This window comes from Hemitrygon akajei, chromosome 11 (genome assembly GCF_048418815.1).
Source record: "Hemitrygon akajei chromosome 11, sHemAka1.3, whole genome shotgun sequence".
In the NCBI taxonomy this organism is placed as follows: domain Eukaryota; kingdom Metazoa; phylum Chordata; class Chondrichthyes; order Myliobatiformes; family Dasyatidae; genus Hemitrygon; species Hemitrygon akajei.
In genome coordinates, this window is record NC_133134.1 from 80,793,933 (window position 1) to 80,814,255 (window position 20,323).

Here is a 20,323-nt window from a genome sequence, read left to right on the forward strand (position 1 = left end):
TGTACACCATTCCTGAAGTCAATGACCAACTCTTTTCTTTTGCTGACATGGAGGGAAATTTTCTTGTCGTGTCACTATGTTAGTAAGTTCACTATCTCCTTCATGTATGCCAAATCATGATTTTATGACATAGAGCCCACTATGGTGGCATCATCATCTGCAAATTTTTAAGATGTAATTAGGGCAGAATCAAGCCACGCAGTCATGAGTGTACATGAAACAGAGATGATGTGTTGATAAATTTTGTTTGTGATGGGTACCTTCAATGTGTCACCAAGGTTGATGGTGGAGGCTAGAGCTGTTTTAAGAGGCTGTTAGATTGACATATGAGTATGCAGAGAATGGAGTCAAGCAGAAGGGATTAGATGTTATTAGGTTAATTAGTTCAGCACAACGTTGTGAGCTAAAGGGTCTGGTGGAGTTCAGTACCATTCTAGGTTAAAAAAAAATGGACCGAGTGGTGTGCTACAAGGACAGGTGCAGAATCTTAACTTTCTTTAACTTACTGGTTTATTATTTCACATGTATTGAAATAGAGTGAAAGCTTTTGTTTGTGTGTCATCCAGCTGGATCATTCCATACAGAAGTACATGAAGGTGAACTAAAGAGGAAAAAAATGCAGCCTTGGTAACAGTTACAGAGAAAGTGCAATGCAAGTTAGGAGATCAAGGATTCATCTTTATTGTACAGGGGTCTCAGAAGTCTTATAACAGTGATATAGAAGCTGTCTTTGAGCATGATGGCACATGTGCTCAACATTTTGTACCTTATGCCCAATGAGAGGAGGGGAAGAAAGAATCCTGATGAAGGGTATTGATCTGAAAAGTCAACTGTTGTATTCGTCTCTATATACTCTGTCTGACCTGCTGAGTTTCTCCAGAATTTTGTGTGTGTTGCTGAAGAGAGAGTACGAATGACTTTGATGGAGATATCAAACAGGTACAGTTGTTAAATTTGCTGATGACACAAAAAGACCAAAAGGAATGAAAGGAGGTGAAAAAGGGATTTAGATGGGTTGAAGGCATGGGAAATATCTAACTAGTGTGTGCTGACTTCAGAGGCAGAACAATAGCTATCCCCAATCTCCGAATACAGGATGACATCTTTGATGAGAGACTGAAATGGCTCGTAGTATGAAGGAGAGAGAGGCTGTAGATGTAGTTCTAGGTGCAGTAAAACTTCTGCAGGAGAAGATGGATACTGGTGAGGGTGGGGCAAGCCCTTTTGTTCTCTCCATCGTAAATGGTGCCCTCTGCCCCCTAAATCTTATTCAAGTCCTACTCCAGTCAGGCACAGATACGTGCACAAATCATGAGGCTGAGTCAGTGGTATTGGTTACAGCAGAAGTTGATAGCTTCTTTATTTGTAAGCCGTCAAAGGTTATAATGAGAAGGAAACGGAATGGGGTTGACAGGGAAAATAAAATCAACCTTGATGGCAGACTCGATGGGCTGAATAGCCTAATTCTGCCCCTATGTTTTACAGTCTTAAATGAAGGATACTGTGAGGGATATGTGAAACTTTCAGCTTTGGCAGGGGGAAAAAAAAACACACTAAAAAGCAAGAGACTATAGAGCTCCGTGCTGCAGAGGGATTTGGGTGACTGCAATCTTCACAGAAGGCAAGCATGGGGACACAAGTATTTAAAATATATGTTTCTGAAGACGTACAGTGGTGAGCTTTCTGGTTGTATCACCGCATGGTATGGATGCTCCAATACATACAATTGTACAGAGAGTTGCAGACTTCGCAAACTCCATCACAGGACCCAGGACCCAGGACCCACACTGCCAGGTTCAGGAACAGTTATTAAGCCTCAACCATCAGGCTCTTGAACCAGTGAGGATAACTTCATTCAATCTCAACTGCCCCATCACCAAACTGTTCCCATAATCTATAGACTCACTCTTCATCTCACATTCTTATTGCTTATTTATCATTTTAAAAATTTTGTATATTTGCAGTTTGTTTCTTTTTGCACATTGTGCATCCTGTTGGGTGTGATCTTTCATTGATTCTATTATGTTTCTTGGATTTACTGTAAATACCCGCAAGAAAATGAATCTCGATGCTTTATATGGCGACATACATGCACATTGATAATAAATTTACTTTGAGCCCTCTGCACTATCGAGGACATATTCAAAAGGGTGCCATCCATCAAGGACCCTGGTCATCCAGGACTTCTCCTCCTCTTATTATTACCATGGTGGGGGGGGGGGGAAGAGACACAGAAGCCTGTGTCAAAAATTCAGGAACTTTTCACTAGAATTAATCAGTCCATAGGAACACTGTACCAAAATATTGCAAGTACAGTGGATTCCAGTTAACTAGAACATTGGTTAATTGTGCAGTCAATTATCTGGGATAACTTTAAACAACAAAAACTAATCGGGAATATAGCTGGGATTCCCTTCATTTATTTGGGACACTATGCAGCTTAACTGGTATAGGAGATTTACCAAACAATTTCTAACTAGCGCAAGTCGCGTGTACTTGTACGGCAGTTAGACACTACACCGTGCTTAGAGTGAACAGTTTGTAAACTAGGGTCAGTTGTGTGTGCTTAAAAAGGCAATCACTGTCAATAATAGTTGGCGAGAAATAAGCAGCAAGACAATGCAGAACTGTTCTGCTCATGAAGTTTTAAGCATTCAGGCTTAGAGATGCGAGAAACAGCCAGGAATGAAAATGGAACCATTTCACCACTTTAACAAGTTCAGAACTACAAAGAATTTGAAGTATTGACCATCATCTTGAATGTTACAATGAAAATGAAGATTTGGAAGATGGAATTGCAAACAGCATTGGATAAGACAGTCTATTATCTGCTCTAGGTGCTTGTGCTGCTTTTGTTCATTTACAGTCAAAAGAATGCACTGGAAGATTCTTCCATCGATAAGCATTAGGAACTAATACACAGATTTATAGTACAGCAATTCTAATTTGTGCTGTATTTCATTTAAATTAATGACTTGTTGCTCAGTTTATCTTTTTAACTATTTGCATGAAACCAGCTGATTGGCACACACGCTTAATTGGACCAAAATTACTGGACCAGATGTGGCCCAATTAACTGGAATCCACGGTATTGGTTATTTATGAAATTTAACAATTTACAGAAGGGATACACTTACTAAGGAATGACAATGTTCAATAATATTGGTACAAGGCACAGCATACATTTGCAAAAAAAAGTTTGTAAACTCTTTGCAATTACCAACAAGGGGTGATTGATAAGTTCGTGGCCTAAGGTAGAAGGAGTCAACTTTAGAAAACCTAGAACATTTATTTTTCAACATAGTCCCCTCCTACATTTACACACTTAGTCCAGCGGTCGTGGAGCATAGAGATCTTGGACCTCCAGAAATTGTCCACAGCAGGGGTGATTGATAAGTTCATGTCCTAAGATAGGAGGAGATGAGTTATACAGCTCTCGTTACATGCACATGCAGTTCAACTCTGAGTGATTATGCAGAAAGTTTGAAGTTAATAACTCATCTCCTTCTACCTTAGGCCACAAACTTATCAATCACCCCGATGAGTTATTAACTTTAAACTTTCTGCATAATCACTCAAAAAGTTGAACTGAATTGAGATGTTGTTGCATGATCTGAAGAGGGATGTTCATGCAAAGTATCTGAGAAATATTGATGAACTGAAACAACTTTGTATGGAGGAGTGGTCTAAAATTCCTCTTTGCCAGTGTGCAAGTTTGATCAGCAGCTACAGGAAATGTAGCAATTATTGCTGCTGAAGGAGGTTCTACCAGTTATTAGATAAAGGATTCGCATACTTTTTTGAACCTAGACTGTGATTGTTTAAATGGTGACTCAGTATTGACAGTGTGTGTGTGTGTGTGTGTGTGTGTGTGTGTGTGTGTGTGTGTGTGTGTGTGTGTGTGTGTGTGTGTGTGTGTGTGTGTGTGTGTGTGTGTGTGTGTGTGTGTGTGTGTGTGTGTATCTTGATATATATATATATATATATATATATATAGATCTTGACAGGGTGTTGTAGGTGTATCTAGAACTAACAGTCACTGGTTAAAATTAAATGAGGAAGTACCTTAAATTGTAGATGAGCAAAATTCTCTTGTCAGTGGATTGAGAGTCTTAGAACACTTCCTTAATAATGCAGTGGGAAGAAGAGACTGAATATGTTTAAGGCAGAGGTAGATAGATTTCTGTTAGGAGCAGGTAGGAATGTAGGTGATAATGAAAGCAGTCAGGGTCTCACTAAATGCAGAGCCAACTGAAATAAATAAGAAATAAGTAATATTTACACGAGTATTGCTTAAATTGGAAAATTACAGCAAAATCTGGGCACCCTCATTAATAAAACACACAGCATCCAAGTGCAGTAAATGAAAGGGGAGTAGAATTACTCAATGGCCACTTTATTAGGTTCACCTGCTTGTTAATGCAAATATCTAACTCAACGGATAAAAGCATGCAGACATGATCAAGAGATTCAGTTGTTGTTGAGACCAAACATTAAAATGGGGAAGAGATGTGATCTAAGTGACTTTGACCATGGAATGATTGTTGGTGACAGAAAGGATGGTTTAAGAGTATCTCAGGAACTGCTGATTGCCAGGGATTTTCATGAACAGTCTCTAGAATTTATAGAGAATTGTGCAAAACACAAAAATAATCTAGTGAGCAGCAATTCTATGGTCAAAAATGCCTTGTTAATGGGAGGTCAGAGGAGAATGGCCAGTGGTTCAAGCTGACAGGAAGGTAACAAATAAATATGCATTACAGCAGTGGAGTGCAGAAAAGTATCTCTAAATGCACAAGAAGTTGGAGCTTGAAGTAGATGGCCTACAACAGCAGAAGACTATACTGGTTTCCAGTCCATACCTAATAAAGTGGCATTAAGTGTAGCTTTAATGCTCAGGGGATTCAAGTTGTGCTACAACTAGATAAGGCACTGCTACAATGACACATTTAAGTACTGTGAACAGTCTTGCTCTGAGACACACAAACACCTACCTGTTGTAGTTCAGACAATATACACTAGCTTGATTTTAGAATGGCGGGGTTGCCCTGTGAAGGGAGGTTGAAAAAGTTACGCCTACTCTTCTTGGGGGTTTGAGGATGCTTCCTCTTGGAAAGGGAAAATAAATCAAGGAGGAGGGCATAGCTCCAGATTAATAAATTATCCAAAGTTCAATTATTATCAAAGATTGCATACGATACACAGCCTTGAGATTTATCTCCTTACAGGCCGCCACAAAACAAAGAAACCTAAATGGAACCCATTAAACACAAGGTGCAACAAAAAAAAATCCACACAAATAAAAGTATGCAAATAACATACAGAACTGAAATTCACAAAAGTGAGTCCACAGCCACAAACCCAGTCATATTACAGCTGATCCAGGAGTCAGTTACATAAAGAACTATTTCTTCTTGCAAAAGTAATTTTTTTTTTCAGAAATTTCTAACCCAGACTGCTGCAAAGTAATTGAATATATTAAAGGATGAAATACACAGATTTTTGGTCTATAGGAACGTGAGGCAGGAAGCTGGTGCAAAGGCCAAGACTGGATGAGAGATGATCTTATTTAAAAAAAACTAAATGCAGCCCAAGGGACTGAATGGTCAACTCTGCCTGCTACTTCGAAGTACTTTCTTTGCCTTTCGTGAAGGTTGGCTGTGCATAAATTGCTTTAAAGAGTGTGGGAGAAAATGACCGGTACTTCAAAGCTCATAAAATATTAGGTACATGTGTTATTTTGGAGACATAAAAAAGACTGGACAAGGCTTTGTCCTTCACCTGACCCTGAATCAGCTTCTTCACATCTTCTGAGGATAGGGTCAGAGAGCTTACAGACTGTGACTATCGCCCATAAAAAATGGATCTCCAACCGATGTCAAGGTGAGGTTGCTTGTCATGTGTTCAGTAGGAATAACCAAGAGACCTTAAAGAAACAGACTACTAAATGCATTTCCACTTGAGCAAGACACCCTATAGCTTGGACTATGCCCTTGCTGGGGAAGGAAGAGGACACGATAAAACACTGAAAAATAACTTGTATCCTGCCAAAGGATCTTGGCCTGAAACGTCAATTTTACTTTTATCCCCATAGATGCTGCCTGGCCTGCTGAGTTCCTCCATCATTTTGTGTATGTTGCTTTGATTTCCAGCGTCTGCAAATTTTCTCATTTTTATCCCTGATTGCTCAGTTTCAAAATTTCCTTTCAAATGAAACCAAATGCCAAAGGAACCACTCTGTATCAATGACAATACATCTTTTTGTTGCTTCTTCCTTCAGCTGTCTGCATTTTGATAGGGTGGCAATCCCCATAAGTCACCCCCATTTCACGATAATGCACATGGTGCCACACTGAACAGTCCACAGATCATCCTCAACTGTTTGTCTATCAGGGTGACTCCAGATTTGGAGCAGGCCATTAACCATGACCATGCTGAACTCTGGTAAAGACTTGTCAAAGAACGTACCCAGACTACATATCTGACAATGCAAAGTCTCTCAATTTTGACTGTTCCAGTCACCAACTAGGCATTCTACCCGAGAACATACCTTGCCATTAATGACAAACGCACTGAAGTGATACCAACACAGCCACCACAGTCAGACATATTGCTGTGTGTTACTGTGTGTCAACAAGCTGCAGATGAGTACAGGGACAATACCAAAGTCAACGTAAATTTAATATCAAAGTACACAGATGTCACCATATACTACTTTGAGATTCATTTTCTTGCAGGCAATTACAAGAAAATAAAGAAATAAAATCAAAATTATGAAAAACTAAACAAAGATGGACAATCAAGCAATGTGCAAAAGACAACAAATTGTGCAAGTAACAAAATAATGCTGAGAACACTAGTTGTAAAGAGTCCTGAAAGTGAGTTTGTAGCTTGAGTTGAGTTGAATTGAGTTGTGGTGAAGTTATCCACACCGGTTTAGGAGCCTGATAGGTGATTTAGGGCAGCACATACAAAATGGTGGAGGAACTCAGCAGATCTGGCAGCATCTATAGAGAAGAATACAGAGCCGACATTTTGGACTGAGACTCTTCATCTGGTCCCAGGTTCCAGCTTCTGCAGAATCTTGTGCATATGTGGATGTAGGGTATTAACAGTTCCTGAACCTGATGGTATGGGACCCAAGGCTTCTTAGGTCCCACACACATACATGTCGGGCAGGCAACACATTAGAAATATAAAGTGCACTTTTAATCTAGTGTAATGTTGAACTGTCAGAGGTGCCTGATGAAAAGGAAAATAACATTTCTTCAACAATGGCTCCAGCAGCAATTTCGTTCCAATATTGTACATTGCACGGGGTCACTATGCAATCCAGCCAAGTCAATGCTCAATCACTTTATATTTCTATCATCAATGCGATCACCAGCATTTTACCTACCGTAGATTCCGGACTACAGAGCGCACCTGATTTTTAGCCGCTGGCACTAATTTTAGAAATAAAATCATTTTTTTAAATGTAAAGGCCGCACCGGATTTTAGGCCGCACCGGATTTTCGGCCGCAGGTGTCCCACGTTGTAATATGAGATATTTACACAGAAAGATATTACACGTGAGGATTTTTTAAACTTTTAATTAAATCCATATGGTAACAAAAACAAATACATATTGCAAATGCTTTTTTTCGAACCGTGCCCGTACGCGGCTACTTTTAAATATACGTTGCGTATACTTCTTTACTGAACAACATTCCAATATCTCCTAACGACTGGTAAAAAATATATATACTGCAGCCTACCAGGAAAAGTTATTGATACCTTTAACTTAAAAGCAGATTTCGCTCAGATCCAAAGCCGCTCGCGTAATGCCGCTCCCCCCCTCCTTTCCGTTTCATCGCAAACGGCATTTAAAAGCAGATTTCGCTCGGATCCAAAGCCGCTCCGCCGCTCGACCCCCTCCTTTCCGTTTCATCGCAAACGGCATTTAAAAGCAGATTTCGCTCAGATCCAAAGCCGCTCGCGGAATCCGCTCCCCCCCTCCTTTCCGTTTCATCGCAAACGGCATTTTCCCACAAGACGCCGCGAAACCGGGTGTGTCGTCATAGCATCCCGCGATGTAGTACAGAAAACAAATATAGTTTAAACTAAGAGGGTAGGTAGCACAATGCTTCGAGTGTTTTCCATGTTGATGAGGGTGAGTACAAATGACTGATTTACAATAATTTAATTGTGAAAGTGCGCTTGATTTATCGTACAATTTCATTGGACCTCTGTGAACTACTCATCAATTTTATTGGTCTACTGTTACGAGGCAAAATGTTTACGAGGCGGCATGAAAAAAACCTTGCATTAGCCGCATCGGATTATTGGCCGCAAAGTTCAAAGCTGTTCAAAATGTGGGAAAAAAGTAGCGGCTTAAAATCCGGAATCTACGGTAGTTGTTATATAGCTGTGCAACCAAATTTGCACAAGGCAAAATCTATGACCCAACTGCACTGCTGGCTGCCTCTCACAGTTCAGGTAGATACGCAAGTATGAAAATCTCACATGCCAAATATTATCAAATCTACTTCAGTTATGGAGCAGAGGGTTCATGATGGTGAAAGAGAGAAAAAGGAAAAAACACAGAAAGATGTTTTGATGTTTCGCTAAATTTTAATGGCAATATTTTTTTTTAAAAACCACTTAAAATTGTACTGTATCCTTTGGCTGCAAGTGTGAAATAGTGGATACAGGCCAGTCCATCACAGGCAAAGCCCTCCCAATCACTGAGAACATTTACAAGGAGTGCTGCCACAAGAAAGCAGCATCCATCATCAAAGACCCTCACCATCCATATTATGTTCACATATTGCTACTACAGTTGAGAAGCAGGTGCAAGTCCCACCCCACCAGGTTCGGGAACAGTTATTCCCTACAACCATCAAGTCCCTGAACCTGGGTGAATACCTTCACTCACCTCAATTCTGAACTGATTCCACAATGTATGAACTAATTTTCAAGGACTCTACAACTCCTTTTCAGTATTACTTATTTATAATTATTAGTTATTTTTGTATTTGTGCAATTAGTCTTTTTTTGCACATTGATTGTTAGTCTTCGTATGTATTTTTCATTGATTCCATTGTATTTCTTTGTTCTACTGTGAATGCCCACAAGAAAATGAATCTCAGGGTAATGTATTGTGACATACATGCACCTTGATAATAAATTTACTGAACCAGCATCATAAATACATCAACTGTGATAGGATTATAAGTTCAGTCAGACAATGAGCACATGCCACCTACAACACTTAGATCTGTTATGAAAGCACAAAGGCAAGCCTCAACAACAACTAGAGTTTCATTCAGTTTTCAAATCCTTGATAACCTGGGCTTTCAGTTTCCAAACACAAGGGATCCTGCAGATGCTGGAAATCCAGAGCAACACACAATCCTGATGGGTTTTGGCCCAAAACGTTGACTTTATTAATTTCCATATATGCTGCCTGACCTGCTGAGTCCCGCCAGCATTTTCTGTCGTGTATCACTTCCCAAGCAAAAACTGGACAAGGCCCAATTAATAGAGTATGACTACTTTCCCTATTCTTCCTATCCATAATGTTGCTATTTGAAATGTATTGGAATAAAGAGTCTGTATTGCTTTTTAATTTCCTAGATCTCAGAGATAAACTCACCAATTTGTTACATATACATATTTCCAACCAAACAAGTATGAAAAGCTGCTAATTTATCAGAGATTCTACACACCATTTCCATTTCAGCGATTTTAATTATGACTTCTGGTATCATCTGTAGCAAGTTTGTACATTCTGAGTGTATGTGGGTTTTCTTGTTTCCTCCCACATCCCAGAAATGTGAGAGTTGTGAGATAAATTAAACAAATAAATTATCTTTAGTATGCAGGTAAGTGGTAGAATCTAGGGAGAGTTGTGGACATGTGAGGATTCGTACAAACAGCACTTGATGGTCAATGTGAAGAAGGGCCTGTTTTCATGCTCTGTAAGCATGTCAAATGTATTTTCATTTAATTAGAGACGAGGCAGAGTAACAGGCTCAAATGGATCAATAAGCCCATACCACCCAATTACACCCATGTGACCAATTAATCAACTAACCCGCATGTCTTTGGGTTGAAACTGGAGCACCAGGAGGAAATGCACACCAGCACGGGGAGAACGTACAAACTCCTCACAAGCAGCAGAACTGAATGCAGGTCGCTCGCACTGTAATAGTGTCACGCTGCTATAATACCATAATGCCCCAACCTTATATCAGTGTAATCCACTAGATTTTCTTTAATTTCTTATGAAGCTTTCTCAATTACCTACTTTGCTTTCTAAAAACGGACCTCAAATTATTTTATTTTCCCAATTCTATAATACAAGGTCCTTTCAGGACACCGATGAAGAAATGCTATGTTCCAGAGGCTTTACTGACTACAGAAATGCACGCAAGGTTCTCCTCAGTTCTGGCCAAGATCACTTGCAGCACATTCAAAACAATGATTAATGTCCCTCATCTCGTGTGTGGCTTGTAGAATTCTGCTGCCTGTGCAACAGTGTCAATTCATTTGACGTGAAATGCTGTGGGATGTAAAGAGATGTGATAGAGTACGCCAAATGTGCAAGCTTTGTAAAACAAAATTCTACAAACTAACATGAAAGCAATTTAAATGCAATGACAGTAGGCTGTTTTTTCCCAAGTTACGATGATTAACTAGACAACGCAGGAAAAATCAATGTGAAAAATTTATTGCTGGCTGGACACTGCAACATTCCTGTGTCCAGACAGACAGTCAACTTTTGACCCTTATCATCCATCTCTTGACAATAATTCAACATAGGAGGCCCACTGGATGTCTGAATGCCTCGCTTCAACCTATGGAGGAATGCGACAACACTAAAGGCCTGAGCAGTACCACATGAACCTGTCCTGGAACACTGGAGATTTAACACTCATTATGTTAAAAATCACAATCATAGCACGGATGTTAGGAACAACTAAAAGATTTTAATTCAACCATGGGTGGCTTGGTATAATGAGGATTCAATGATTAATGTTGTGCCACCCACAAATTGAAATTAAGAGATGCCTACAAATCTAATTGCTCTCAATTTAGAAGCAATAACTCCTGTAATCTCCTTTCAGAGCTAAATTAAGCTCCTGCACAAACTGCATACAAATTCAGTATTCAGTTCCTTTAAATATTTGGGCCCCAATGCATCTGCTCTCAGAAGACTGGCCCAGGTACCAAAATTAACTCATCAAAACCTTTTTTAAAAAAAAAGTAAGAGTGCGCATAAGTATGTGTGTGAGTGTGTGTAAGTGTGTGTGTGTATATATATATATATATATATATACACACACACACACACACACACACAACGCATATTGCAACATCCTAGTGGCTTACCTTCATTCAATTTTATCTGACAAAAGACATTTCAATTGGGTCGCCACAAATTCCATTAATTCCTTTGCTTAGCTTTTTTTAAAAAAATAAAACTGTTCAACTCACATACAACAGTTTATCAAGTGAGCAAGAAATAATTCAGGTCACCAAGATTCATGAAAGAGCAAGCTAAATTGTACACAATCAAATTCAAACGAACTCATACCTGATCGGTGCACAAGTCTGATCCAGTGATAAATTCCAAGATATAGGAATCAGGATTAAATCGTAACACTAAATCTGTATCCATTCACCATCTTGCTACACAATTAAATTTAGAGTCAGACTTGTAGATTCTAATTATTGTTGCAAAGATGACTTTAATTTGGTAGGGAAGGGAAAAAAATTTAAAAGATGCAACGGCAATGATTTATTTGAGACGGTATATCCAGAACTATTTCTATCTCTTCACCCCCCCCCCCCCCACCAAATAAAATAGTTCCCTGTGGGATTTAACAGCTCCGTTCCGATCTGGCTTTCCTGGTGTTGGTTCTCGATTGTGTAATCTTTTTCAGGAGTCTGTGTTTCAAATGTGCGTTGAAATATTTATGGAGGAAAACAGAGATGTCTTTTTTTCCTCTTGGTGTGTCGAGCAGAGGATCATGGCTCTCGCTCAAAGCTGCTTACTGCGCGCAAGTGACTGGAAGTACAGTGGAATGTGTAGCTCAAGGCAAATTTGCATACTGGTGCTGCTGTCATGAAGAGGCTGGGCTTGGTGCCAGATCTGCGCTTGCCACTAAAATAAATTAAACCCTTAAAGCGTGACTGCCCTCTGAAACAAACAGTTCATTTTGGAGTACTGGCAGGTAGTATAATGTTTCACCCTGAAGCACATTATAAACACCACCACAGTCCAAACCTTGGAAAAGAATCCATACAAAATAGTTGTCAGGTTTTTGTTTGGAACCTTAGCACCTGTTCCCATTTAATGACAGTACATTATTACTGTTTTCAACATCTTATCAACATCTAATTAATCAGTTTAAAAACAAATTAAAATACCAGTGATACATCTCAAAAATTCAGTTGAGTGTTTTACGATTTACTGTAGTCAAGTTCCCAATTCAAACCATACAACATGATTTCATGTAATTGCCCTACTTCTACACTGCATAGAAACAATTCAATCACCTTTGAAACAAGAAAGAAAATCCAAAGCTCTGGCTGGGTCAAAAGGATGAATTCTTTGTATTTACAAGACAAGTTTAAAGTCACAGGCATAATTCCATACCGTGGCATGCAAAAGTTTGGGCACCCCGGTCAAAATTTCTGTTACTGTGAATAGTTAAGTGAGTAGAAGATGAACTGATCTCCAAAAGTCATAAAGTTAAAGATGAAACATTCTTTTCAACATTTTAAGCAAGATTAGTGTATTACTTTTGTTTTGTACAATCTTAGAGTGGAAAAAAAAAGGAGCACCATGGAAAAGCATGGGCACCCTAAGAGATTTGAGCTCTCAGATAACTTTTACCAAGGTCTCAAACCTTAATTAGCTTGTTAGGGCTATGGCTTGTTCACAGTCATCATTAGGAAAGGCCAGGTGATGCAAATTTCAAAGCTTTTTAAATACCCTGACTCCTCAAACCTTGTCCCAACAATCAGCAGCCATAGGCTCCTCTAAGCAGCTGCTTAGAACTCTGAAAAATTAAATAAATGATGCCCACAAAGCAGAAGGCTATTAAGAAGATAGCAAAGCGTTTTCAGGTAGCCGTTTCCTCAGTTCATAATGTAATTCCGAAATGGCAGTTAATAGGAACGGTGGAGGTCAAGTTGAGGTCTGGAAGACCAAGAAAACTGCTCGTAGGATTGCTAGAAAGGCAAATCGAAACCCCCGTTTGACTGCAAAAGACCCTCAGGAAGATTTAGCAGACTCTGGAGTGGTGGTGCACTGTTCTACTGTGCAGCGACACCTGCACAAGTATGACCTTCCTGGAAGAGTCATCAGAAGAAAACATTTCCTGTGTCCTCACCACAAAATTCAGCGTCAGAAGTTTGCAAAGGAACATCTAAACAAGCCTGATGCATTTTGGAAACAAGTCCTCTGGACTGATGAAGTTAAAATAGAACTTTTTGGCCGCAATGAGCAAAGGTATGTTTGGAGAAAAAAGGTGCAGAATTTCATGAAAAGAACACCTCTCCAACTGTATGGCATGGAGGTGTTAAACATCACACCATCTGTAAAAAAAAAGCTGAGGATGAAAAGAGGATGGCTTCTACAACAGGATAATGATCCTAAACACAATGGACTACCTCAAGAAGCGCAAACTGAAGGTTTTGCCATGGCCCTCACAGTCCCCCAACCTAAACATCATCAAAAATCTGTGGATAGACCTCAAAAGAGCAGTGTATGCATGACTCTAGCCTCCACTAAAGCCCCTCAGAGGTTGGCATTGTTATTGGGTCAATATTCTCATGTACCAGATACAGTGAAAAGCTTGTCTTCCATACTTTTCATACAGATCAAATCATTACACAGTGCATTGAGGTAGAACAAGTAAAATAATAATTATGCAGAATAATGTGTAAAAATTACAGTGAAAACAACAGTCCAGGTAAATAAAGTGCATATATTTGGTGACGACTGCTGCTTCTTAAGGCAGTAACAACTATACAGAGAGTCCATAGAGGGGAGAATGATTTCTGTGATGTGCTGAGCTGCGCCCACAACTCTGCAGTTTCTTGCAACCAAAGCACAGCAGTCGTCACCAAATATATGCTGTTATGCATCCAACAGAATGCTTTTAATTGTTTTAATAAACATCAGTAAGGGTTGATCTGGACACAAATTCCTCTAGCCTCCTAAGGAAGTAGAGGTATTGGTAAACTTTCTTGGCTGTAACATCAACATGGTTAGACCAGGACAGTCCATCAGTAATGTTTCCTCCTAGGAACTTGAAGCACTCAACCTCAGTACACAATGTTGACAGGAGCTTCTGCCCCGACCCCTCCGTGAAGACAATGATGAGTTATTTTATTTTGTTGACATGAGGAAAAGGTTGGTTTTCATCACAACATATCACTAGGCTCTCTATCTCCTTCTTGTACAACGACTCCTCATTATTTGAGATACGGCCCACTAAGTGGCATCATCTGCAAACTTGTAGATGGAGTTAGTGCAGAATCTAGCTGTGCAGTCATGAGTGTCCAGGGAGTACAGAAGGGGCAGTTGAGGTAATCCATAAGCATAACGGTCCATGCTTTAGCTGGAGCTTAGCTCCTGGGAGGGTCACCATTGGTGGTAAAGTCAAAGGGAGGTTTCAGACAAACAGCAATCCAACCAAGACCTCAACACAGAAGGTGGCAGAAGATGATGACACATCACAACGGCAGTGAAGGCAGAGAAGGCTGCAGCAGTGAAAGATCACCCATCATTTTGGATGCCATGCCACTGGACCCTGACTCCAGTCTGTCAAGGACCAAGTGGTGGCTTCATAGGCTTTCTCAATTAGGGGAATAAACTCTACTCAAGTGATCTCACTACTGCTCCTAGCTTCAAGTGGATGACCACAGGGTACACTGCATAGCCTAAGAACCAGCGTGTCAAATTATTTTCGAGGAATCGAGTTCAGATTGCAGTCTAAGTAACAAGTTCCAGGTAATGATTTACTTCCTGGAGACTTGCAGTTTTGACCTGTGAATTGCTTGTAATCTGCTTTCACCAGACTGGCATTGTGAGCCTAACAAGAACACTGGATTTTGTTTATACCACAAATTTGTGAAGAGGCAAGTGACTGACCAGAGGATATTCAGCCTTATGGGAGGTGGTGACGGCCCTGGCACCTATGAGCAAATGTCATTTTACCACTCATGAATGCCTGCATCCAGGTCAAGCCACATACAAGTACCCATCCACCCTGCTCATAGACTGTTCGTCCCATTCCCATTAGGAAAGAGGTTATGTAGCATCCATATCAGGAGCACTAGATGCAAAAACAGTTACTTCCCCCAAGCTGTCACCCCACCACTATATCTACATGAGCTACTCCTCTCCACAGTTCCTCAGCAACCTTCATCACCATGTAGAGCTATTTTATATTTACACCCAACACCTACATTGACAGTCAATTGTGCTCTCATTTGCCCTGCTGCTACATACAAGAGTTCATCGCGCCAAGAGTCACTTTGTCACTATCATCTCCTGTCAGTCACCTTATGTTCAGATGCTCCTGTACCTAATATCAATTTGTCAGCTCACTATGGAAAAGGATCTTGGTGATTGTAGGGATGACTTGCAGTAGACTGAAAAACTTAAGAATGTAGATATTAAGAAAGAGGATGTGCTGGAGCTTTTGGAAAAATCAAGTTGGGTAAGTCACCGGGACCAGACAGGATGGACCCCAGGCTACTGTGGGAAGCAAGGGAGGAGATTGCTGAGCCTCTGGCAATGATCTTTGCATCAATGAGGACGGGAGAGGTTCCGGCAGATTGGGGGGTTGCGGATGTTGTTCCATTATTCAAGAAAGGGAGTAGAGATATCCCAGGAAATTATAGACCAGTGAGTCTTACTTTAGTGGTTGGTAAGTTGATAGAGAAGATCCCGAGAGGCAGGATTTATGAATATTTGGAGAGGGACAATATGATTAGGAATAGCCTGATTGAACTTCTTGGGGATGTGACTAAACACATTGATGAAGGTAGAACTGTAGATGTAGTGTTTACGGCTTCTAGCAAGGCATTTGATAAGGTTCCCCGTGCAAGACTTATTGAGAAAGTAAGGAGGCATGGGATCCTAGGGGACATTGCTTTGTGGATCCAGAACTGGCTTGCCCACAGGAGGCAAAGAGTGGTTGTAGACAGGTCATATTCTGCATGGAGGCCGGTGACCAGTGGTGTGCCTCAGGGATCTGTTCTGGGACACCTACTCTTTGTGATGTTTATAAATGACCTGAATGACCTGGATGAGGATGTGGAGGGATGGGTTAGTAAATTTGCTGATGACACAAAGGTTGGGTGTGTTGTGGATAGTGTAGAGGGCTATTAGAGGTTACAGCAGGAGATTGATAGAATGCAAAACTGGACTGAGAAGTGGCAGATGGAGTTTAACCCAGGTAAGTGTGAGGTAGTTCACTTTGGTACGATGGCAGACATAGCATTAATGGTAAGACTCTTGGCAGTGTGGAGGATCAGAGGGATCTTGGGGTCCGAATCCAAAGGACACTCAAAGCTGCTACGCAGGTTGACTCTATGGTTAAAAAGGCATATGGTACATTGGCCTTCATCAATCGTGGGACTGAGTTTAAGAGCCAAGAGGTAATGTTACAGCTACATAGGACTCTGGTCAGACCCCACTTGGTCAATTCTGGTCGCCTCACTATAGAAAGGACGTGGAAACCATAGAAAGGGTGCAGAGAAGATTTACAAGGATGTTGCCTGGATTGGGGAGCAAAACTCGGCCTTTTCTCCTTGGAGCGACGGAGGATGGGAGGTGACTTGATAGAGGTGTACAAGATAATGAGAGGCATTGATTGTGTGGATAGTCAGAGGCTTTTCCCCAGGATTGAACTACTAGCACGAGAGGGCAGAGTTTTAAGGTGTTTGGAAGTAGAACATAGAATAGTACAGCACATTACAGGCCCTTCGGCCCACAATGTTGTGCCAACCCTCAAACCCTGCCTTCCATATATCCCCCCACCTTAAATTCCTCCATATACCTGTCTAGTAGTCTCTTAAACTTCACTAGTGTATCTGCCTCCACTACTGACTCAGGCAGTGCATTCCACACACCAACCACTCTCTGAGTGAAAAACCTTCCTCTAATATCCCCCTTGAACTTCCCTCCCCTTACCTTAAAGCCATGTCCTCTTATACTGGGCAGCGGTGCCCTGGGGAAGAGGCGCTGGCTGTCCACTATCTATTCCTCTTAATATCTTGTACACCTATATCATGTCTCCTCTCATCCTCCTCCTCTCCAAAGAGTAAAGCCCTAGCTCCCTTAATCTCTGATCATAATCCATACTCTCTAAACCAGGCAGCATCCTGGTAAATCTCCTCTGTACCCTTTCCAATGCTTCCACATCCTTACTACAGTGTGGCGACCAGAACGGGACACAGTACTCCAAGTGTGGCCTAACTAGAGTTTTATAGAGCTGCATCATTACATCACGTCTCTTAAACTCTATCCCTCGACTTATGAAAGCTAACACCCCATAAGCTTCCTTAACTATCCTATCCATCTGTGAGGCAACTTTCAGGGATCTGTGGACATGTACCCCCAGATCCCTCTGCTCCTCCACACTAACTAGTATCCTGCCATTTACTTTGTACTCTGCCTTGGAGTTTGTCCGTCCAAAGTGTACCACCTCACACTTCTCCGGGTTGAACTCCATCTGCCATTTCTCAACCCACGTCTGCATCCTATCAATGTCTCTCTGCAATCTTCGACAATCCTCTACACTATCTACAACACCACCAACCTTTGTGTCGGCTGCAAACTTGCCAACCCACCCTTCTACCCCAACATCCAGGTTGTTAATAAAAATCACAAAAAGTAGAGGACCCAGAACAGATCCTGTGGGACACCACTAGTCACAACCCTCCAATCTCCATCACAACACTCTGCCTTCTGCAGGCAAGCCAATTCTGAATCCACCTGGCCAAACGTCCCTGGATCCCATGCCTTCTGACTTTCTGAATAAGCCTACCATGTGGAACCTTGTCAAATGCCTTACTAAAATCCATGTAGATCACATCCACTGCTCTACCGTCATCTATATGCCTGGTGACCTCCTCAAAGAACTCTATCATGCTTGTCAGACACAATCTGCCCTTAAGGCCATGCTGACTGTCCCTGATCAAACCATGATTCTCTAAATGCCCATATATCCTATCTCTAAGAATCTTTTCCAACAGCTTTCCCACCACAGATGTAAGGCTCACTGGTCTATAAATACCCGGACTATCCCTACTAGCTTTTTTGAACAAGGGGACAACATTCGCCTCCCTCCAATCCTCCGGTACCATTCCCGTGGACAAGGACATAAAGATCCTAGCCAGAGGCTCAGCAATCTCTTCCCTCGTCTCGTGGAGCAGCCTGGGGAATATTCCGTCAGGCCCCGGGGACTTATCTGTCCTAATGTATTTTAACAACTCCAACACCTCCTCTCCCTTAATATCAACAGGCTCCAGAACATCAACCTCACTCATATTGTTCTCACCGTCAACAAGTTCCCTCTCATTGGTGAATACTGAAGAAGTATTCATTGAGGACCTCACTCACTTCCACAACCTCCAGGCACATCTTTCCACCTTTATCTCTAATCTGTCCTAACTTCACTCCTGTCATCCTTTTGTTCTTCACATAATTGAAGAATGCCTTGGTACAGAGAAGATGTCAGGGGTAAGTTTTTTCTTTAATGCAGAGAGTGCTGAGTGCGTGGAATGGGCTGCCGGCGGTGGTGGTGGAGGCAGAAATGATAGGGTCTTTTAAGAGACTCCTGGATGGCGACATGGAGCTTAGAAGAATAAAGGGCTATAGGTAAAGCCTAGGTAGTTTTAAGGCAAGGACATGTTCAGCACAGCTTTATGGGCTGAAGGGCCTCTATTGTGCTGTATGCTTTCTGTGTCTCTCTGAATATATATATTTTTTTTACACACACATACACAATCAGTTACTTGTACATTGTGTTTTTATAGCATTGCTTTTATATTCATTGTGTCTTTAATGCTTATTCTGTTTTTCATGCTGCTAAGGACCACGAGTAACAATAATTTCATTCTCCTTCACACTCATGTACTGAAAAATAGCAATAAACATTCTTGAATCTTTATTAACTCAGTGAATGATTCAATGTGCATTTCTCAAGAAACAATTCCCACTTCTTAACACTGAGAATGGCTGCTGTAGTAACAGGCCTCAGGATGCTGCCTTGTGACTGAGAAAGATGTATCTTTAATAATCACCTTCCTTTGTGTTGTTATAACAATAACCAGCAAATGTTCTTCAACTGTTTAAATAGCTTCTTTTAACTGAGGCTTTTGTTGACCACAGTCATTGCATCATTTGAATTCTTTGTTCTGAGTTCTGTAGCAAAATGGACCTTGCAAAGCTCAGACAATCATGGGCAAGGAGGCTGCTGCTAGATAAATGTTACCTTCGACCACTTTTGCTGAAGATGTGACAGAGAACTGAGGAGGCAGTAAGTAGCTGGATTGCATTTTTTCTGCCATTTTTAAACTGAGCCATTTCCCCGTACAGTCAGATGGGTGGAGGTGTGGTTAGTATGAAAGCACCATAATTCAGATGTGGTCAAGTCCCAGAGCAGAAATTTGACTAAGGCAAGAACAAAACGATTCCTGCCTATAATACGCAACAAAAGTCATTAAGTATCTACTCAGATGGTTGACAATACTCCACAGGGAGATTTTATTTAGAGATACAGTCCTTCGCGCTGCGTTGCCAGCGACCCACCAATTTAACCCTAGCCTATCACGGGACAATATTGCAATGGCCAATCAATCCATTACACAGTACATTTTTGATCTATGGGAGGAAACCCATGTGTTTCAAGGGGAGGACATACAAACTCCTTACTAAGAACCCTGTGACTGAACTCTAATGCCCTAAGATGTAACAGCATCAATCTAACCATTACACTGCCATTGCACTGTGATGAGAGGGCTGTTTGAGAGACGACTTCACCTCTTGCCTTCATCAGCAAGCACACTAATCAACACTGACAGAATGCAAGCTCTTGAGGTGGATGCATTTTCAATTTGGCATCAATTCATTACATATTATGTAGCTTTCTTGATGTTTACTGGCAGCGATTGGAGCCTGGAGTCTAACCTTGGTGAATTACTGCACTGGGGAAAAGAAAGGACTTCAGTCTGTCTCAACCTCAGGATAATTTACAGTCAATGAGATTGTTCTGAAACAGAGTCAGTGTTGTAATGGGAGAAATTCATCAGC

The 20,323-nt window shown here is 41.1% G+C and overlaps 1 protein-coding gene across 4 annotated transcripts in view; it reads right to left on the reverse strand.

The window, feature by feature from the left end:
* The window catches only part of ash1l (ash1 (absent, small, or homeotic)-like (Drosophila)), a 372,059-nt gene that overhangs the window by 244,761 nt on the left and 106,975 nt on the right, over nucleotides 1–20,323 (reverse strand). The window contains exon 1 of one of the 4 annotated variants that reach the window (XM_073061210.1): nucleotides 11,582–11,756. The exons of the other annotated variants lie outside the window; for them this stretch is intronic. Within the exon in view, the coding sequence (XP_072917311.1) occupies nucleotides 11,582–11,665 (84 nt within the window). The 5' untranslated portion in view covers nucleotides 11,666–11,756. Of the gene's footprint in view, nucleotides 1–11,581; nucleotides 11,757–20,323 lie in introns of those variants that run through there. 4 annotated transcript variants of the gene reach the window in all.